Source organism: Aphelocoma coerulescens, chromosome 8 (genome assembly GCF_041296385.1).
Source record: "Aphelocoma coerulescens isolate FSJ_1873_10779 chromosome 8, UR_Acoe_1.0, whole genome shotgun sequence".
Taxonomy (NCBI): Eukaryota; Metazoa; Chordata; class Aves; order Passeriformes; family Corvidae; genus Aphelocoma; species Aphelocoma coerulescens.
In genome coordinates, this window is record NC_091022.1 from 31,901,776 (window position 1) to 31,919,930 (window position 18,155).

General features: G+C 53.8%; 1 protein-coding gene across 2 annotated transcripts in view; it reads left to right on the forward strand.

Annotated features, from left to right (window-relative positions):
- PDE4B (phosphodiesterase 4B) overlaps positions 1-13,729 on the forward strand; it is an 85,829-nt gene extending 72,100 nt beyond the window's left edge. For both annotated transcript variants that reach the window (XM_069023638.1, XM_069023640.1), the window contains 9 exons: positions 1,294-1,387; positions 4,897-5,075; positions 5,450-5,548; positions 5,665-5,829; positions 6,066-6,165; positions 6,871-7,025; positions 7,117-7,239; positions 8,633-8,815; positions 11,705-13,729. In XM_069023638.1, coding sequence (XP_068879739.1) covers positions 1,294-1,387; positions 4,897-5,075; positions 5,450-5,548; positions 5,665-5,829; positions 6,066-6,165; positions 6,871-7,025; positions 7,117-7,239; positions 8,633-8,815; positions 11,705-12,070 — 1,464 coding nt within the window. In that variant the 3' untranslated portion in view covers positions 12,071-13,729. The remainder of the gene's footprint in view (positions 1-1,293; positions 1,388-4,896; positions 5,076-5,449; positions 5,549-5,664; positions 5,830-6,065; positions 6,166-6,870; positions 7,026-7,116; positions 7,240-8,632; positions 8,816-11,704) is intronic.
- The last annotated feature ends 4,426 nt before the right edge of the window (positions 13,730-18,155 follow it).

Sequence of the window (18,155 nt, forward strand, 5' to 3'; positions counted from 1 at the left end):
AATAGGATTAAAGCAAAGCAGGAATGGAGACGAGACTGCTGCCTGCTTTTCCCTTATTTAAATATTCCCGAGCTTCCTCCATTTTAATTTTCCCTTAAAAACATGGCTGTGTTAGCAGAGCTGGCAGCCCCTCTGAAACCAGCATCATTTTCCTGGCACTGCTCAGCTGAGCCGGGCTCATGTGGAGTGGGGACCCCCTTCAGGAGCTGAGCGAGCAGCACGATCCCAAATTCCCCAGCGCTTCCAGGCGCGCGGCTGGATCCGTGCGGCTCCGTTCCCGTTCCTTTGTGCATTCCCGGATCTCATCCCTCTCTCCCCGGCGAGCGCATCCACCCACGGGCAGCCTCGGCAAGGATGCGCTGCCAGGCTGGGCTTTGGCTGGGATTAGCAGCTGCCAGCTTTTGCGGGATCTCTGCCTTAGATGAACGCTGATTTTCTGGGATTGGGAAAGGGTCCGTGTGCCACAGGAGCTCTCCCGTCGGAGCGGCGATTTCTCCGGGAGGATTTGTGCTGGCTTGCGAGGAGCTTTCCAAAATGCCTGAAGCCAACTATTTGTTATCTGTGTCTTGGGGTTACATTAAGGTGGGTTTAATTCCTAAGGATTATTAATTCCCGAATTATTAATGGCTGCTTTTTTTTGGTGCTGTGTTGCTCGGAGAAAGGCGCTGTGAGGAAAATCTGCTTTAAAAAGGCTGATTTCTGTGTGTTCTGGCTAATCATGTGTGTAGTGTGCATGCAGAATCCATGGATGTCATTTTTTGGGGAATTCATTGTTGCAGGATAAAATGATGCAGCAGTGAAAATGTTGGATTATAAAAGCAGGAGCATCACAGCGTGAATATCTAAGGGAATAATGCCCGAATCCCACATTTTGCTGTGTGATCTTCAGATTTAGGGCTTATTTCTCCTCTGGATGTGCAGCTGTGTGTTTGTATCATACAAAATGGAGCAACTTTAGAAAATCCAGAACAAAAGAAGGTTTGGGGATGGGGAATCTCAACCTGAGGTAAAAATCTGAGCTTTCAGAGACATTCATCTGAAACGTTCTCTCCTCGCTTGTGCCAGCGACAATTAATGAGCATCTTTAGAGGAAATCAATCCCGTGGGCTGAAAAGAAATATCCAGTCATGGTGATGCCGAGCAGGATGGAAATGAAACCATCTGCCACTGACTCCATCCCGAATATCCCCGGAATTTTGCTCGCTGGGGGAGTCTCCCGCGCGAACGCTGTGTGGATTTGGGAAAGGATTCCATAAAAATGCCGGTTTTGTCTGTGCTCTTCCCCCCCTGCAGTTCAAGAGGATGCTGAACCGGGAGCTCACACACCTGTCCGAGATGAGCCGCTCCGGCAACCAGGTGTCCGAGTACATTTCCAACACTTTCCTGGGTAAGGAATGCATCCCAAGCTTTTTGTGGCTCAGGGAAGGGTTAACACAGCCCGATTGCCCCCATTCACAGCTTCCCTCGTTGGGTTTTCACTTTCAAATGGCTTCGGGAAGGGAAAGAATGGTGTTTGGATAAGTGTATCCACAGAGGAATTCCTTCCCGAGGCATGGGATGTTTCTGGGAGGATTCCATGGGGCTGGCGGTGGCTGCCTTATGCAATGCTGGGTTTTGTGGTGACCTTATGGAAAGGACAAAGTCACACAAACCCCGCTGCCGCCTCTGCCTCGCTCAGGCGCATCTCCCCTTCAGAGATGGGGTTCAGACTGAACCACTCCCAAAGTTTTATTCATTACTGTGTGTAAATCTGCTCATTTTGCACCAGAAGTCAGAAAAAAAAAGGGAATATTTTGCATTTCATTCATTGTGTTGGAGTTCACAGCTCTCCAGACATGAATGAATCCTCTGTGTCAACCTTTGTTAGGAGAAGTGGGATTTTCTCAGGGAGCAGCATTAGGATTTGTGACCATTTGTGTAGAAAATGAGCAGCCTCATATTTACAGCTATCCCTGAATCCAGCAGCTCTGAAGGCTGAGTGTCCGTGGGTGCTGGTGCTTGTGGGGATTCATGCCCTGAGGTTGGAATGGCCCGGAATGCATTCCCTGTGTGACACACAATTATTCCCATTACGGATTTCAAAGTGATCCCAATAGGCAGCTGCAACTGGAACCTCTGCCTGCATTTAGGACACAGCACAGCATCCATAATCCATGGAAGTTTGGAGCTGCTTTGTGGGAATGCACTGGGCTTATTGCTCAGCTAAATTGTGACATCCAGAGCATGGATTCAAACAGGGAATAGGAGCAAGGCTGGGATGCAGAGGGACAAATCCAGGGATTTGGCTGGAGGTCAGCACTTTCCAGCAGCCACGTGAGTGTGGAGCAGGATGTGCTGAGCAGGAATTGCCCATGTGGCCACCAAAAATAAACCCCACAAACACTCAGGTTAATGGGGCCTGAATCAATCCCAGCAGGGGCTGACGAGCCAGAGCTGCTGCTGGTGCTGTGGGGGTTGTTTTATCCATGGAATCCCAGACTGGTTTGGGTTGGGAGGGACTCTAAAGGATCATCCAGTGCCACCCCTGCCATGGCAGGGACACCTCCCACTGTCCCAGGCTGCTCCCAGCCCCAATGTCCAGCCTGGCCTTGGGCACTGCCAGGGATCCAGGGGCAGCCCCAGCTGCTCTGGGCACCCTGTGCCAGGGCCTGCCCACCCTCCCAGGGAACAATTCCTTCCCAATATCCCATCCAGCCCTGCCCTCTGGCACTGGGAGGCCATTCCCTGTGTCCTGGCCCTCCATGCCTTGTCCCCAGTCCCTCTCCAGCTCTCCTGGAGCCCCTTCAGGCCCTGCCAGGGGCTCTGAGCTCTCCTCTCCAGGTGAGCACCCCCAGCTCTGCCAGCCTGGCTCCAGAGCAGAGGGGCTCCAGCCCTGGAGCAGCTCCGGGGGCTCCTCTGGACCTGCTCCAGCAGCTCCATGTCTGAATTCCTGCTATTCCCCATGCTCGGGCAGCTCCGTTTCCCTTGGCAGGGCTGGACAAGGCTCTGTCCATCGCTGTCCTGCTGCTCCTCACGTGCCCGTGCCGGTGCCAGCCCCGTGTTGGGTGGCAGCGTGAGGCCACTCGGGGCCCCGGCACTGCTGAGGGGGGTTCTCCAGTTTGGGCCAGATTGCAGCCTGATTGCTCATGCTAAAAAAATTGAGGGAAGCTTTTAAAAGGGTTATCAGCTGTTCCAGGAAGTCGTGCTGCTATGGGTTTTATGAATTAGCTTTTTCCTGCCTAAAATTTAATGAAATTAAATGAACACACAAAATAACAGGAGTCTGCAAGTGAGGAGGTTGAAGGAACAAACAAACAGAAATCTGTGGGTAGGACACTCATTGATCTCCAGAGATGGGGATAATTCAGAGATGTTAAACCCACATCATGTGACTTCATTCAGCTTTTTGATTTTATTAGGGCAAGGACACAGGGAATGGCTTCCCACTGCCAGAGGGTAGGGATGGATAGGATCTTGGGAAGGAATTGTTCCCTGGGAGGGTGGGCAGGCCCTGGCACAGGGTGCCCAACACCCCTGGCAGTGTCCAAGGCCAGGCTGGAGCACCCTGGGACAGTGCAAGGTATCCCTGCCTTTGGCAGGGGGTAGAACTGGATGATCTTTAAGGTTCCTCCCATCCCAACTTACTGTGTAACTCCATGATGAAAGGAGCTGAGAAGGCTCCAAGAAGGAGCAGAGGGTCCAGCCCTGCAGCGTCCATCGAGGACACGGCGTGGGAAGGTCAGAGATGACCAGCAGCAGTGGTTTCACAGTGGCCACGTCACTCAGAGGCCGAGCACGCTGCCCTCGGGTCACAGCTCCGGCCCGAGGGCTGAGCCACGCTGCTGCCACCCCCGCGGGGACACGGTGGAACAAATCAGGGATTTCTGCTCCAGAATGGCCATTTGATGCTGCCTTAGTCATTGCTAAGGAGATTATGGAGAGGAAAGTCCTTGAGTGGTTCAGCAAAATCCAGGGAACACCCAGTGATGTCAGCCAGGCTTTGCTGTGAATAATGACTCCTTTCCTAATTGCGGTGCTGCTGTGTGGGATTTCAGAGGGGTTTAATTAAGCCCAGGCAAAAGCAACTCATGCCTGGAAGCCTCGTCCCTCTGGAGGTCCTCAAGGTGCACAGAGGTTATGGTGAAATCCGTGAAAAATGGTTTGGATGGAAGTAATGAGCCACTGGATCTGCACTTCAGTAAATCAGCTGTAAATAACACACGGGTTTAAGGTTTATTTATTTACTAAACACATCTCCACAGCCAAGTTTGGGCCTCTTCATGTGCACTAAAACTGTGATTATCCCTGAGAATGGCAATGGGAATTTGGCCTGTGCTTTGAATATTATTCCCTATAAATTTGTGAAGGATAAACCTTTAATAAATCAGTGACACCCGTTTGTTATTGGTTTTAGGAGCAGGGGGTATTGACCCTAAAAAAGTGAAAATAGCAAAAATAGGTGTGGTTTTACTTTCTTCAGGAAAAATGTGTTGTTTGAACACATTTCTTTTCCTGAAAATAGGTAATGAAATTAATTGGGATTTCTCCCTAAGGAGAACCTGGTGCCCTTCTGGCATGGAAAATCAAAGAATCATTTATGTTGGAAACCACGGGGTCCAACCATTCCCTCAGCACTGCCATTCCCAGCACTAATCCATGTCCCCAAGTGCCACATCCACACACAGAGAGACATTCCTGGACATGTCCTGTGTCCCCAAACCACACAGTGGCTGCCAGAGAGCAACCACAGAGTTTGGGACTGGGTTTTTTTAATTTTTGGGTCCCAAAATGAGAAGACCCTCAGCAGAAACCCCTGGGTTTGAGCAGGGCTGCAGAGGCAGCAGCTCAAGGGTTGCTTTTGGGGGATGTGCTGGGAGCTCACGTTGTGCTGACTCATTTCCCCCTGTTCTGTTCCAGACAAGCAGAACGATGTGGAGATTCCTTCTCCCACCCAGAAGGACAGGGAGAAGAAGAAAAAACAGCAGCTCATGACCCAGATCAGTGGGGTGAAGAAATTAATGCACAGTTCCAGCTTAAACAACACCAGCATTTCCCGGTTTGGGGTGAAGACAGAAAAGGAAGATCACCTGGCCAAGGTATGAGGGATTCCTGCTCTTCTGGGAGAATCTGGAAGCTGAGGATGGATTGTTCCCCCTTGGAATTATTATCCCTGAAATGATGTGGCCATTAGAAATGCTGTAATTAATGGTAGCAGGCCCTAACAGCATATTTTATATTTAAAAAACCATGAAAATGGCCCTGAAATAAAAAGGAAAAAGGTGATGAAGGCTGAGGAGAGCAATTATGAAACACAAAATCAGCCCTTCACAGCTGCTCTGTGTTCATTAATTCACACATTCAGCACTTACATAATTACAATAATCATGAAATTTGCATATTTGTGAACTGTGGGGAAATGCAGAATTGCCTGGGAAAACACGAAGCCATTCTCTTTTTGTGCCCTCCAAAGGAGCTGGAAGACCTGAATAAGTGGGGCCTCAACATCTTCAACGTGGCCAGGTACTCCCACAACCGCCCGCTGACCTGCATCATGTACGCCATATTCCAGGTGTGTATTCCCAGCCTGAACCTGCTGCTTCCAGCACTGTTTTCATCCCTAATTCCTCTCTGCCTCGCTGCCCTGTCCAGCATGCTCTGACACTCACTTGTGCTCTGATGCCACAGGAGCGGGATCTGCTGAAAACGTTCAAGATCTCGTCGGACACGTTCGTGACGTACATGATGACCCTGGAGGATCACTACCACTCGGACGTGGCCTACCACAACAGCCTCCACGCTGCTGACGTGGCCCAGTCCACCCACGTGCTGCTCTCCACCCCTGCCCTGGACGTGAGTGCCCTGCTTGGCTTGGTTTTGAACGTGGGGTGGGCACTGGTGGCTCTTCCGAGCGCTCGCTTCGCTCCAGGGCCTTCGTCGTTAGGGAATCTCAGCAGCATCTGGAATCTCTGCTTTATCTCCTTGTCTCAGAAAACCGACTGAAAAAGCACAATTTGTGTCCCTAAACCAGCTTCCCCAGCTGTTGAGAGGTAAAACCCCTCTGACAGATCCCTGTTGTTCCATCCTAGGCTGTCTTCACGGATCTGGAAATCCTCGCTGCCATTTTTGCAGCTGCGATCCACGATGTGGATCACCCCGGGGTCTCCAATCAATTCCTGATCAACACAAGTGAGTTTTGTTCTGAATCACTCAGAATTTCACCCACCAACTTAGAAATCAATGGGAATGCTTTTTCCATGCCACAAATGATGACTTGCAGGCCGTGCTGCCCTCTCAGAATATCGTGCAGTAAACGAGGGAGACATTTTGGAATCCCTGCCAAAGGCAGCCACTGTAGCACAATTTGTAAAGTCAGTATTTACTACTTGCTAACACATAATAATTCTGCCAGCCCTGGGTGCAAACTTCACCATTAAGATAAGATAAATAACCCTATTGCTACTGGCAACCAGAATGCCAAATACTGGGCTTCATCTTGTGTTCTGCCACAGGCTGAGCACGGATCTGGACTCTAAAACATGAGGGTTGTCGTGTTTTGGGAAGGGTTTTTGCAGGATTCTGTTGTCAGGGATTTGTAACTGAGCATTATTTTGTCACTAGGACTGAGCAAAGGCTGGTTAAGTGCTGGGGTTGGCACTCATGGAGCTAAAAAGAATCCCAGAATCCCAAAGTCATCCAGTGTCCCATGGGCAGGGACACTTTCCACTACCCCAGGTTGCTCCAAACCCCATCCACCCTGGCCTTGGACCCTTCCAGGGATGGGGAAAGGAAACTTTCCCCCATTAAAACATTTCAGTGCCCAGGGCAAGTGCTGGCTGTTGGAAATCCCACATTTCCCAGGCTGGAGTCCCACGTTTGGTGTTCCTTCCCCAGATTCTGAGCTGGCCCTGATGTACAACGATGAATCTGTGCTGGAGAACCACCACCTTGCAGTGGGCTTCAAACTGCTCCAGGAGGAGCACTGTGACATCTTCCAGAACCTGACCAAGAAGCAGCGCCAGACCCTCAGGAAGATGGTGATTGACATGGTATGGCCACTCCCTGAGCCTCTTCTTAACCAAAAATGCTCATTTTTGTGGATTCCCCTCCTGAAATCCTGTTTTTGCCCCTTCTGGAAAGGTGTTGGCCACTGATATGTCCAAGCACATGAGTCTGTTGGCTGATCTGAAGACTATGGTGGAAACGAAGAAGGTGACCAGTTCAGGAGTTCTCCTTCTGGACAACTACACAGACAGAATACAGGTGAGGCAGCCAAATTCCCTGGATTTGGGGTGTTTTGGTCAGGGTAAAGAAGACATACTCCTGGTTTTTTTACTGTGGCTTTTGAATTGATCCTATAGAGAAATTCTCAGCAGTCATTTTCCTCTGCACTAAAAGAAGCACAAGGTGGTCCCTTATTTTTTAGGGGAAGGGAATTGGGGTTTTTTTAACACCTGGAGCATGGAACTGCAAATGTGGCACATTCTGAGGTCAGTTTTTGAGGGCTCCTAAATTTCCCTGCTGCTTTCTCCCTTTTGTTTCTCCTGTTACAACAGGAGAATTCCCATATCTGAAGCAACTCAGAGGGAGCTGGAATTACTGATGTACAGGCTGTTCCCTAAATAATTCCACCTTTGATTAGCAGAAATGACCAGGAAATGCTGGAACAAGGATGTGTAGTGAGCAGGACAAGATACATCCTGCTCTGCTCTCCACTTTGATGACTAGCTTCTTAAGGCCAGGCTCCTGGGAAAACTCTTTAAATCTTTATTTCAGACACTCTGTTGCTGCCTAAATCCTTGTGGCTGCTTAGTCAGGCCCGTTCCATGTGTGTGTGTGGAAGGGATATTACTCATTCCATAAAGTGGGAGTGTTTAACTTCTTTCCCTGAGAGCGTGGAAGTGGGTTTTGAATGGTGGGAAGCAGCTGGATTCCCAACCAAACCTGTGTGATATCACTGACACTTCCACAACTGCCCCAGGTGTGAGGCTTGAGTTGTGTGAGCACCAGAGAGCACGTCTGGACCTGGGGCTGTGGCAGCTGAGCTCATCCCTGGAGATGGAATCAGACAATTCCAGACTGGTTTGGGTTGGGAGTGACTTAAACTCATCTCATCCCACCCCAACACTTCCACTGTCCCAGCTCCATCCAGCCTGGCCTTGGGCACTGCCAGGGATCCAGGGGCAGCCCCAGCTGCTCTGGGCACCCTGTGCCAGGGCCTGCCCACGCTCCCAGGGAACAATTCCTTCCCAATCTCCCATCCAGCCCTGCCCTCTGGCACTGGGAAGCCATTCCCTGTGTCCTGTCCCTCCATGCCTTGTCCCCAGTCCCTCTCCAGCTCTCCTGGAGCCCCTTCAGGCCCTGCCAGGGGCTCTGAGCTCTCCCTGGAGCCTTCTCCTCTCCAGGTGAGCACCCCCAGCTCTGCCAGCCTGGCTCCAGAGCAGAGGGGCTCCAGCCCTGGAGCAGCTCTGGGGCCTCCTCTGGGCTTGCCCCAGCAGCTCCATGTCTTTAACGTGGTACCATGGAATATTTTTGATATTTTTATGGTCTGTTTCATAACCAGAGACTCTTCTGGTGCGATGTTCCGCAGATACAGCTTAAAACCCTCCTGGTTTTGTGGCTGATCTGCTGAGTTTCCTGGTGGATGTAATTGCAGGTTCTCCGGAATATGGTGCATTGTGCAGACCTGAGTAACCCCACAAAGTCCCTGGAGCTGTACCGGCAGTGGACGGACAGGATCATGGAGGAGTTCTTCCAGCAGGGAGACAAGGAGCGGGAGAGAGGCATGGAAATCAGCCCCATGTGTGACAAGCACACGGCCTCCGTGGAGAAATCCCAGGTAACTGGCCCTGAGCTGCTGCCTTTCCTGCCTCAGCTTGGGACTTGGAAGCAGAGACAGAATTCAGCTGCTTTTGCAGCACAATTAGGAGAGGAGCCAGCGGTTCAGAGCGTGGGTTCAGACCCAGCCTGACACCCAGCTGTGCCTGGGGCTCTCACAGGCTGGAGAGGCTCTTCCAGCTCCTCTCGTCCCCCTCAGCCTCTCCTCATTCCCTGCTTGTGTCCCAGTTTCCAGAGGGAGCTGGGTCCTTTTGTTCCCCAGGCTGGAAAAGGGCAGTTGTGCTCTGCCCACCCTCTGCCACGCCTGTCCTGCCCTCACACCCTCCTAACCCCTGCCAGCCCCACTGACCTGCAGGGCTGGGAGCTTCTCCCTGCTGAGATCCACCTTGGGACCCTGGAAAACCCTGGATGTCACTCATTATCCAGGACAATTTTGCAGTGCACGTGTCCAGTTGAATTAGAGGCCTTTGGAGCTGCCCTGTGCGGGGTGAATCCCAGAAATACTCATTTATGTCCATGCAAACCTTAAAACGAGCTGGATTTGCCCCTTTTTTGGGATGAACTGGCTCATCCCTAGTTCTGATTCATAAAATGGTTTCGAGGTCAGATTTTGTTCTGACCTGTGTAGCACAGGCCATAAAACTTCGCCCGGATAGTCTGGAATGAAACCAGGAATTTACGTTTGTCCAAACAGATTCCAGCCTTTATATAATGCTGTCTTGGATGTTGTTTTTGCATGACTCCAGCAAGTCATCACTGAGGTTTTTCAGCTTGAACAAGTAACAAAATTGATGATAATTATTTCCAAATGTCCTCTTGGGCTCAGCCAAGTGGTTTCAAAATTATTCACTCAAGCGCGTGGTGATTTTGTTGGAAAAATCTGATTCCTTAACCTACCAAGAAACTCCACACGAGAGCTCCAGTTCATTCTTTGCTCCACATCTGCACTTCCCAGAGGCTTCCAAATGGCATTTTTGCCGTGCAAAAAAGATGGGAATTGCACAAAATGGCCATCATGGAATGGCACGGGAGAAAGGGAGGTGGTGTGTCCGTGCTGGAGGGAAACAAGGAGTGGATTGCAAAATCATTTGCAAATATTTCAAAGCTTGAGATGTCCCCTCTTTACATGCCAATATTTTAGGATCAGTGCTGAGCCATGTGGCCAATTATTCCAGGATTTGGGATGTTTTGAAAGGAACAGTGACCTGAAACAACGATTTTAAAGAAACAGTGATTAATGAGCGCTGATTTTTATCCACGGGTGCCGTGCAGCCCTGGAGCATTTTGGGTTCCAACCATCCCAAACCCATTTTTTCCCCACTTTCCCCCCTGTGCAGCAGGAACTTTTCATCACCTTTTTGCTGGAGCTGCCTCCCCAGCCCGTTCCAATTGGATGGTCACGGTGCTATTGACATCCTGTTGTGTCTGAGGGAGCCGGCTGTGATTCCAAAGCAAACATCTGCACGCTGAGCCCGGCTCCTGGGAGAGCCATTTCCCTGCTCCACACAAAGCCATCCAGCAGGGCAGGGAGCAGGGAAAGGCTCTGCCAAGACGGAAGAATTCCAATCCCCTTTATGGCCGTTCCGCCGGCTCCATCCTGGACGTGGTTCCTCCCTGAGTCAGGAGGAGGAGGAGGAGGAGGAGGAGGGCTGAGCTCAGCGGAAGGGCTGAGGGAGCAGCGCATCCCTCACTCTTTCCACCTCTGGAACGTCACTCCAGGGGGCCAGGCAGCGGCTCCCGCCCGCCCTGGGCCGGGGCAGGACTCCCGGGATGAGCAGACTGCCTCTCCGTAGAACCACCTCTGTAGAACCTCTGCTTGGCAGAGGGCAGGAGGAAAATGGGAATGCTGAAAGTGCAGGATGGTGGGACAGGTCACAACAGGGACAAACTGCACCCCGCAGCAAAATACACCCAAAGCTTGAAGTTCAGCCTGTAAAGGCTGCTCCCCTTGGGAGCACTGGGGCATTCCCAGCTGCCAGCCACGTGGCAACCCTGGGATGAGGCCATAAATGCACCGGCCTTGTCCCCAGTCCCTTGGGAATTCTGTCTGAGAGGAGCAGACTCTCAATGCTGAGAGTCCCATCCAGGTCCAGCTCCATGGCAGGGACACCTCCCACTGTCCCAGGCTGCTCCCAGCCCCAGTGTCCAACCTGGCCTTGGGCACTGCCAGGGATCCAGGGGCAGCCACAGCTGCTCTGGGAATTCCATCCCAGCCCCTCCCCACCCTCCCAGGGAACAATTCCTTCCCAATCTCCCATCCATCCCTGCCCTCTGGCACTGGGAAGCCATTCCCTGTGTCCTGTCCCTCCATGCCTTGTCCCCAGTCCCTCTCCAGCTCTCCTGGAGCCCCTTCAGGCCCTGCCAGGGGCTCTGAGCTCTCCCTGGAGCCTTCTCCTCTCCAGGTGAGCACCCCCAGCTCTGCCAGCCTGGCTCCAGAGCAGAGGGGCTCCAGCCCTGGAGCAGCTCTGGGGGCCTCCTCTGGACTCTCTCCAGCAGCTCCACATCCCTGTGCTGTTGGTCCCAGGGCTGGGGCAGCTCTGCAGGTGGGGTCTCACCTGGGTGGGGCAGAGGGGCAGAATTCCCCCTCTCCTTTCCTGCTGCCCACGCTGGGGGATCAGCCCAGGGCTCCATGTGCTGAGTTTCCTGCTGGCTCCAGCTTTTAGTGAAACTTCCATCCAAGGTTTGGTTTTGGACAAGACGTCAGCCCAACCCAGAGTTGTGGGTGGGTGCAGCTCTGGGTGTCAAATGATTGTGTCTGCGTTAGGCTGTGCTGGTTTGGGGACTTGCCCCTGGTATTTTGCTTGTAAAATTAATGCAATGTGAACTTTTCACACATCCACCTTTTCCTGGTTATTCCCTTGCCCTGAGGGTGTGTCCCTTTGTTTTCCAGGTGGGATTTATTGACTACATCGTCCATCCGCTCTGGGAGACGTGGGCTGACCTGGTGCAGCCCGATGCCCAGGACATCCTGGACACTCTGGAGGACAACAGGAACTGGTACCAGAGCATGATACCTCAGAGCCCATCCCCTCCCCTGGAGGAGCGGGGCCAGGACTGCCAGGGCCTGATGGAGAAGTTCCAGTTCGAACTGACGCTGGAGGAGGAGGATTCGGATGGGCCGGAGAAGGACGGCGAGAGCCTCGGCTACTTCAGCAATACAGAGACGCTCTGCATGGCCCAGCCAGGGGAGGAGGAGCCCCAGAGGGAGGCAACCATCGAAATTGTGACAGAAGACACATCTCCTGTGGACACATAATGGCCCGGCCCCGCGGGAGTGGCTTTTAAACACTTGCGGAGCTCTTGCAAGCGGCCTCCGACAGCCTCTTAGGCCGGGTCTGAGGCCTCTGCCACGGGGGTGACAGATCCTCCAGCTACTTGAGATTGGAGTCAGGGTTACAGATGGGGTAGGGAATGATTGCTCAGGAAATGCACGGGTGATTGGCGTTGTGGTTTGAGCCTTGTCAGCCAAGAGCATCGCGGTGTCCTGGAGCTGGCTTGGGTCGGGCCTGAGGCGGCGGTGACACACAACTGAGAGATTTTATACTGTTAGCTCTGGAGTTTATACCAGTTAGACTGATAGAAACTACTGATCAATAACTCATATCCAACCTGTCCACCCGACCACCTGTCTGCAGACCTGTGTGCCTTCTTTGTAAACACTTTCATGTCTTTTCAAGAGTCTTTCAATCCAACACACGGAGTTTGGTAGTTCAAAAGCGACACAAAGTGTTTCAGAATTGATGGCTCCTTTTTGGATTCTTCCTGTTACCAGAAGCAGTCTTCCTTTTTTTCCATGGGCAATACCTGTCACTTTATTGCAGTTAATCACTTTGACAGACTAAACAGAAGGGGAAACCCTCTGCTTTGCATTACTGCACCTTTAACGTGTTCTCAATCCCCCCAGTGACCCACTGGGAGTCACTTGGTGCCGCCGTGCACCGTTCCCTCGCTAGGAACAGCAGGATTTTTTCCACCCCGGGGTTTGGGTTTGTGGTGAGCAGGACAGAGGGCAGTTTTTTTTCCCTGGCACAGCTCAGTCCATCCCCGAGTAAGCGTGGCAAGGCAGCGTGTGACACGCCTTCCCCCTCGGCAGCTCCCTGGAATTTGCACGCTCGGATATTTGTGTTTCTCTGGCCTCTCGTCCACGTTCCCTAGGTTTAGGTCCACCATCCTCCTCCTGCACTGCCTCAAGCTCTACCACCTCCATTACTGTTTATAACAGTGTATTTATTACCTACTGTACATACTGTAATGTTTTGTAAGTTATTAATTTATATGAATTAGCATCGCCTGTCGGTGGCGATGTTAATGGGGTAGAAAACTCGGAATAAGAGTTGCCTTTTTTTTCTTGTAACCTTTTGTATTGCATAAAGTCCAAGAACCTGAACATAGCTGAAGAGACAGACACAACCCAAGAAGGGCATTCGGGTGGCAGCCGCCTGTGGGGAGGGAACACCGCATCCCAGGGCAGCAAATTTGGGAATTTGCCGGGAACGCAGAGAGGGGGAACCGAACAAAGAACTCCCCACGCCTGGGCCGGCTTTTCAATGTCACAATGTTCCAATTTCTGAACAACCCAATGTGAATCTCTATGACAAAAAAAAAATGTGAACTGATGTAATAATTGTGCTGTGAAACTTCCTCTGACAAAGCTTGTCCGGCATCGTGAGCGGTGTCAATCTCAGTTTGTAAAATACGTTTCAAGCTTTTTGGTCCAACTCGTGACTGATTAGTTCATGACAATAGCACAGTTGTGCATGATCAATGGGTTTGTTTGTCTGTTGAACACTGCATTGTTCCAGGTGGTTATTTTATTGTTCCCCAGAGTTTCACACGATGTATGTTATAGTATTCTATATTGTGTTCAGATGCATTCTTAAGAGATTTTTATATGAAGTGAATAAATGAAAGCATGACCCAGCCTGTGGCTCCTTGGGAGGCTTTTGTCACCAGTGCTCAGGGGACAGAAAATGGGACCCTCCAAACCCAGAACCCTCCCCTGGCCCAATCCCAGAACCCTGCTGCAGCCCAAAACCCAGAACCTCGCACAGCTGAAACCCAGAACCCTCCTGTGGCCAAAACCCAGAACCCTTCTGTTGCCAAAATGCAAAACCCTCCAATGGCTGAAATCCAGAACCTCCCTTTGGCCAAAATCCAGAACCTCCTATAGCTGAAATCCAGAACCCTCCTGGAGCCGAAACCCCAAACCCTCCCGTGGCCAAAACCCAGAACCTCCTGCAGCCCAACCCCAGAGCCTCCCGGGGCCAAGCCCCAGCGGAGCCGGTCCCTGGGCACGGGCAGAGGAGCGCTCCCGGGGCGCCGGGCACCGTCCGTGCCGCGGCTGGGACCTCGTCCTTCCTGCGGGGCCGTGGCAGCGCAGGCGACAGGAAGGCGAGCGCAGACAGGAAGCGGTGGCCGCGCACGGCCCGGCCCGCGGGAGCTTTCATGTCCCGGCCTGACCCAAAACAAGCGACTTTCCAGTAAAAAACATCCTGTGCCAGGGCAGGAGCTGCAGGAGAGCGGGGCCGCTGCGCCGCCCTCGCCACGGGTGACACCAGCACTGTCCCCTGTGGGGCTCCACAGGCGTTCCCTGGATTTGCTGGCTCCGAAGGGAAGCCACAGGAACAAGTGTGGATCTCATCCCACGCCCGCCCTCCCGCCCAGCATCCGTGGGAGCAGCCACTGCCAGGCCACCTTCCAGCACATCCCTTCTGTCCCAGCAGAAGGGGCTTCAGCCAGCAGATCCTGGGGGATTCTCCCAGCTCCTGGCCAGGGTTTGAACCTCTGGAACTCCTTGGTGAAAATTCCTTGGTGGAACCTCCTTGGAAGGGCCAGTAGTGATTTGTCTTTCCCAGTGGATTGATGGAATCCCAGACTGGTCTGGGTTGGGAGCGACCTCAAAGCCCATCCAGTGCCACCCCTGCCATGGCAGGGACACCTTCCACTGTCCCAGGGTGCTCCCAGCCCCAATGTCCAGCCTGGTCTTGGGCACTGCCAGGGATCCAGGGGCAGCCACAGCTGCTCTGGGCACCCTGTGCCAGGGCCTGCCCGCCCTCCCAGGGAACAATTCCTTCCTAATTTCCAATCCAAATATCTCCTCTTCTAGCTTCAACCATCCCCCCTTCAGCCCAACTCATCCTTTCCATGTCCCTGTGCTGTGGCAGCTGCATCCTGCCCGTGGCTCGGGGATGTGCAGGGATGGGAAGGGGGGTATTGGGATGGGAAAGGAGTTACTGAGATGGGAAAGGAGTCATCGGGATGGGAAAGGAGTCATAGGGATGGGAAAGCACCGGCACCTCCGGGGAGCAAGCACCAAACCAGGAGAGAGCAGCAGCGCTGGGGCTGCAGGGGAAGCACCCACCCCGTGACAGGGGCAGGCGGGTGCCAGGGTGGGTGCCCGGGTGGGGGAGTGCCCTCCCCTCCAGCCCTCGCTGGCTTCATTCCTGTCCCTTCCCTGACCTAGTTCTGCCAGGCAGCTTCCTCGGGATCGCAGGCACGCGGCGGCGCAGCTCCGGAGCCGGGAAGAGCCGCCTGTCCCTGCCCCTTCCCCGCAGCAGCAGCAGGGAAAATGTTCCAGTGGCCGCTGCACGGCAAATGCAACCCGGACCCGTCTGTTTCCCTTCCAGTTTTAGGGTGGAAATCCCAGTTCAGGTGCTGGGAGGTTCGCTGGCTCAGTGTCCTCGTTCCTCAGGGGATGAGAATTCCCTGTGGCTCTGCTTCGCCATCCTCACACCCAGAGCTCCCGTGGGATTTGCCCGGATTCCTTCGGCATCGGAAGGTGTCTGATGGAGCAGGGACGTGCTGCTTCCTTCTTGCTCTGGAGCGGAGCTGCTCCCCCGCCCTGGTGGTCCCCCACTCACTTCCAGTGACTCCCAGCAGCTCCTGGTGAGGGACCCCAGCTCGGGGTCTGCAGCTCCCGGGACGTGGATGCTCAGGGATGCAGGCGGATCTGTCTCTCTGTGCTGCCAGCATTAACCGTGGATGTCACCCAGAGCCCCTGGGTGACAGCTGGCCTTGTCCCCGAGGACATAATTTCCCACTGAGGCCATGGAGCTGGGATTTCAGGGGGATTTCCACCAGCCATAAACCCAGCCAGGGCATCAATCCCGGGGATGAGCAGTGGGAGCAGATCCAGCCCTTCCCAGGGCATGGGGACAAGGGTCCCACAGAGCCCCGGCCACTGCCAGGAAACTTCTGACCCAGAGGTCAGCGTTGTTCACAGAAACTGTGATGCAGAGAAAAAGAATAATCAACCAGCCCTGCTGCTTTTTCCCAGCTCAGCCTGCTCTCCTGGGGGTGCAGCCAGATTTCCATGTCCTTTTCCCCCCAATCCATGGGAATTAGGGACGAGTGTGGATGTTCCCACCTGCCCAGGGATGTGTGGCAGAGCCAGAACAAGGGACAAGGGACAGGACAAAATGGCCTCAAGTGGCACAAGGGGAGGTTCAGGTTGGATATTTGGGAACATTTCTTCATGGAAAGGGTGGCCAGGCATTGGAACAGCTGCACAGGGCAGGGGTGGAGTCCCCATCCCTGGCAGGATTTAAAAGCCCTGTGGATGTGACACTTGGGGACACGGGGCAGTGGTGGCCTTAGAGGGCTTTTCCACCCTCTGATTCCAATTTCTCTGTTCCCGGTCCACAGCCCCGTGTCCCTCTGTTTGGGATGGAGCATTCCCAGGTCTAATCCAGCCATGAGGATCTGCAGAGCGCCGGGAGCTCCGTGCCAGCCGAGGGGATTTGGGTGCCACTGGGGCAGAGGTCACCTGGAAGTCCCGCAGATGAGAAAAGAGAAGTGAAAATGGGAAGCACCGACAGCTCTGCAGTCAAAAACAGGAAGGAGCCGGGGCAGGAGCACAGAGCCCAGATTTTATCAGAGCTGGAGCGGGGCCGAGGGCTCCCGGCAGCAGCAGCTTCCATGGGCCGGGGAGATGGGACCCCAGTCTGGCAGAGGGAACACCAGCGGCACACGGGGGTGGCCAGGAAGGACAGGGCAGGTTTTGGCCCCGCTGATGGGGTTTAAGAAGGGTTTAGGAGTTTTAACTCTCCCAAATGTCCCTTTTGGGGTGACACAAAACCCCCATCCCTGCGAATTCCCATTCCCAAGGTCTCCCTGTCCCCCAGAACTCCCCGTCCCCAAGCCCTGCTCTCGCTGCCCGATTTCCTGCCCTGTTGAGGGTATTTCTGCCACCCTGGTGTGCCACCGTCCCCACCTCTGTCACTGCGGCGCTGGGGACGCGGGGACAGCAGAGCTCTGCCCGCATGGGTGCGGGCTGGGCCCGGGGGGGACGGCGGGACCAGGTGTGCACGGGGTGCCTGCACATCTGCCCGGCCCCGTCCCGTCCCTGCACATCTGCCCGGCCCCGTCCCGTCCCTGCACAGCTGTACAGCTCCATCTGCTGAGCTCCCGGCGCCGCGCAGGGCACGGGACGCTCCAGAGCCGGGAAGTGCCCCGGGAATGGGGAATGTCCGCTCTGGGGACACGGCAGGGACACGCGGGGCCGGGACGTGCCCTGCAGGGCGGCACAGCTGGATCCCCGCACAGCTGGATCCCCGCTGGATGCCGGCACAGCTGGAGCCCCGCACATCTGGATCCCCGCAGAGGCTCCAGGGCTGCACCGGGATCCCTCTGCCTTTGCTGCCCCAGATGTTTCCCAGCACCGCCCCCCACGTCTCTCCCCTCCCCATCCCGTTCCTTTTTTGTGAATAACTTAATTTTAAGGAGAACTAAATATTCGTTGTCGGCACTGGTCTGAGCAGACAGGCCCAAAGATGATCAAGGTGATTCCTAAAGGTACCTTAAATTTTAATGGAAGACCCCACTGACGTTTCCGAGGCTCTGGTTTATGTCGGGGTGGGATTTAATTCTCTTTATTTAATTACTCAGCTGCTAAATTTTCCCTAAAGGAGGCAAAAGCTCTGTTCCAGTACCGGGAATGAAAAACCACGGGAATGGTCTGGGCAGGTGGGTAAACTCCTGCAGCACTGACCCCCCAGCCCGGCTCGGGGACACGGGGGGATGGATCCACTCCCCTCCTAAAGCATATTCCAGGCTGATGCTCCCAGGGATCAAATCCAAAGTGGGCTCAATATTTAGGATGAGGCACGTGGTGTGAGGCGGGGGTGCTGCAGCCCCCCGGGCCTGCACGAGGGCTTTGCCAGCGTTCCTGAATCCCTTCCAGCCCGAAAAAAATAACGATGACTCAATTATCGGTGTTCTGGAGCATCCCGGGACAGCCGCACCTCGTCCCCATCGCGGGGTGGTGCTGAGGTGCTGCTGATGAACCTGATTAGTCCTGATTAGTCCCTGCTTATCAGGGCTGAGGGTGGGCACCAGGAGGA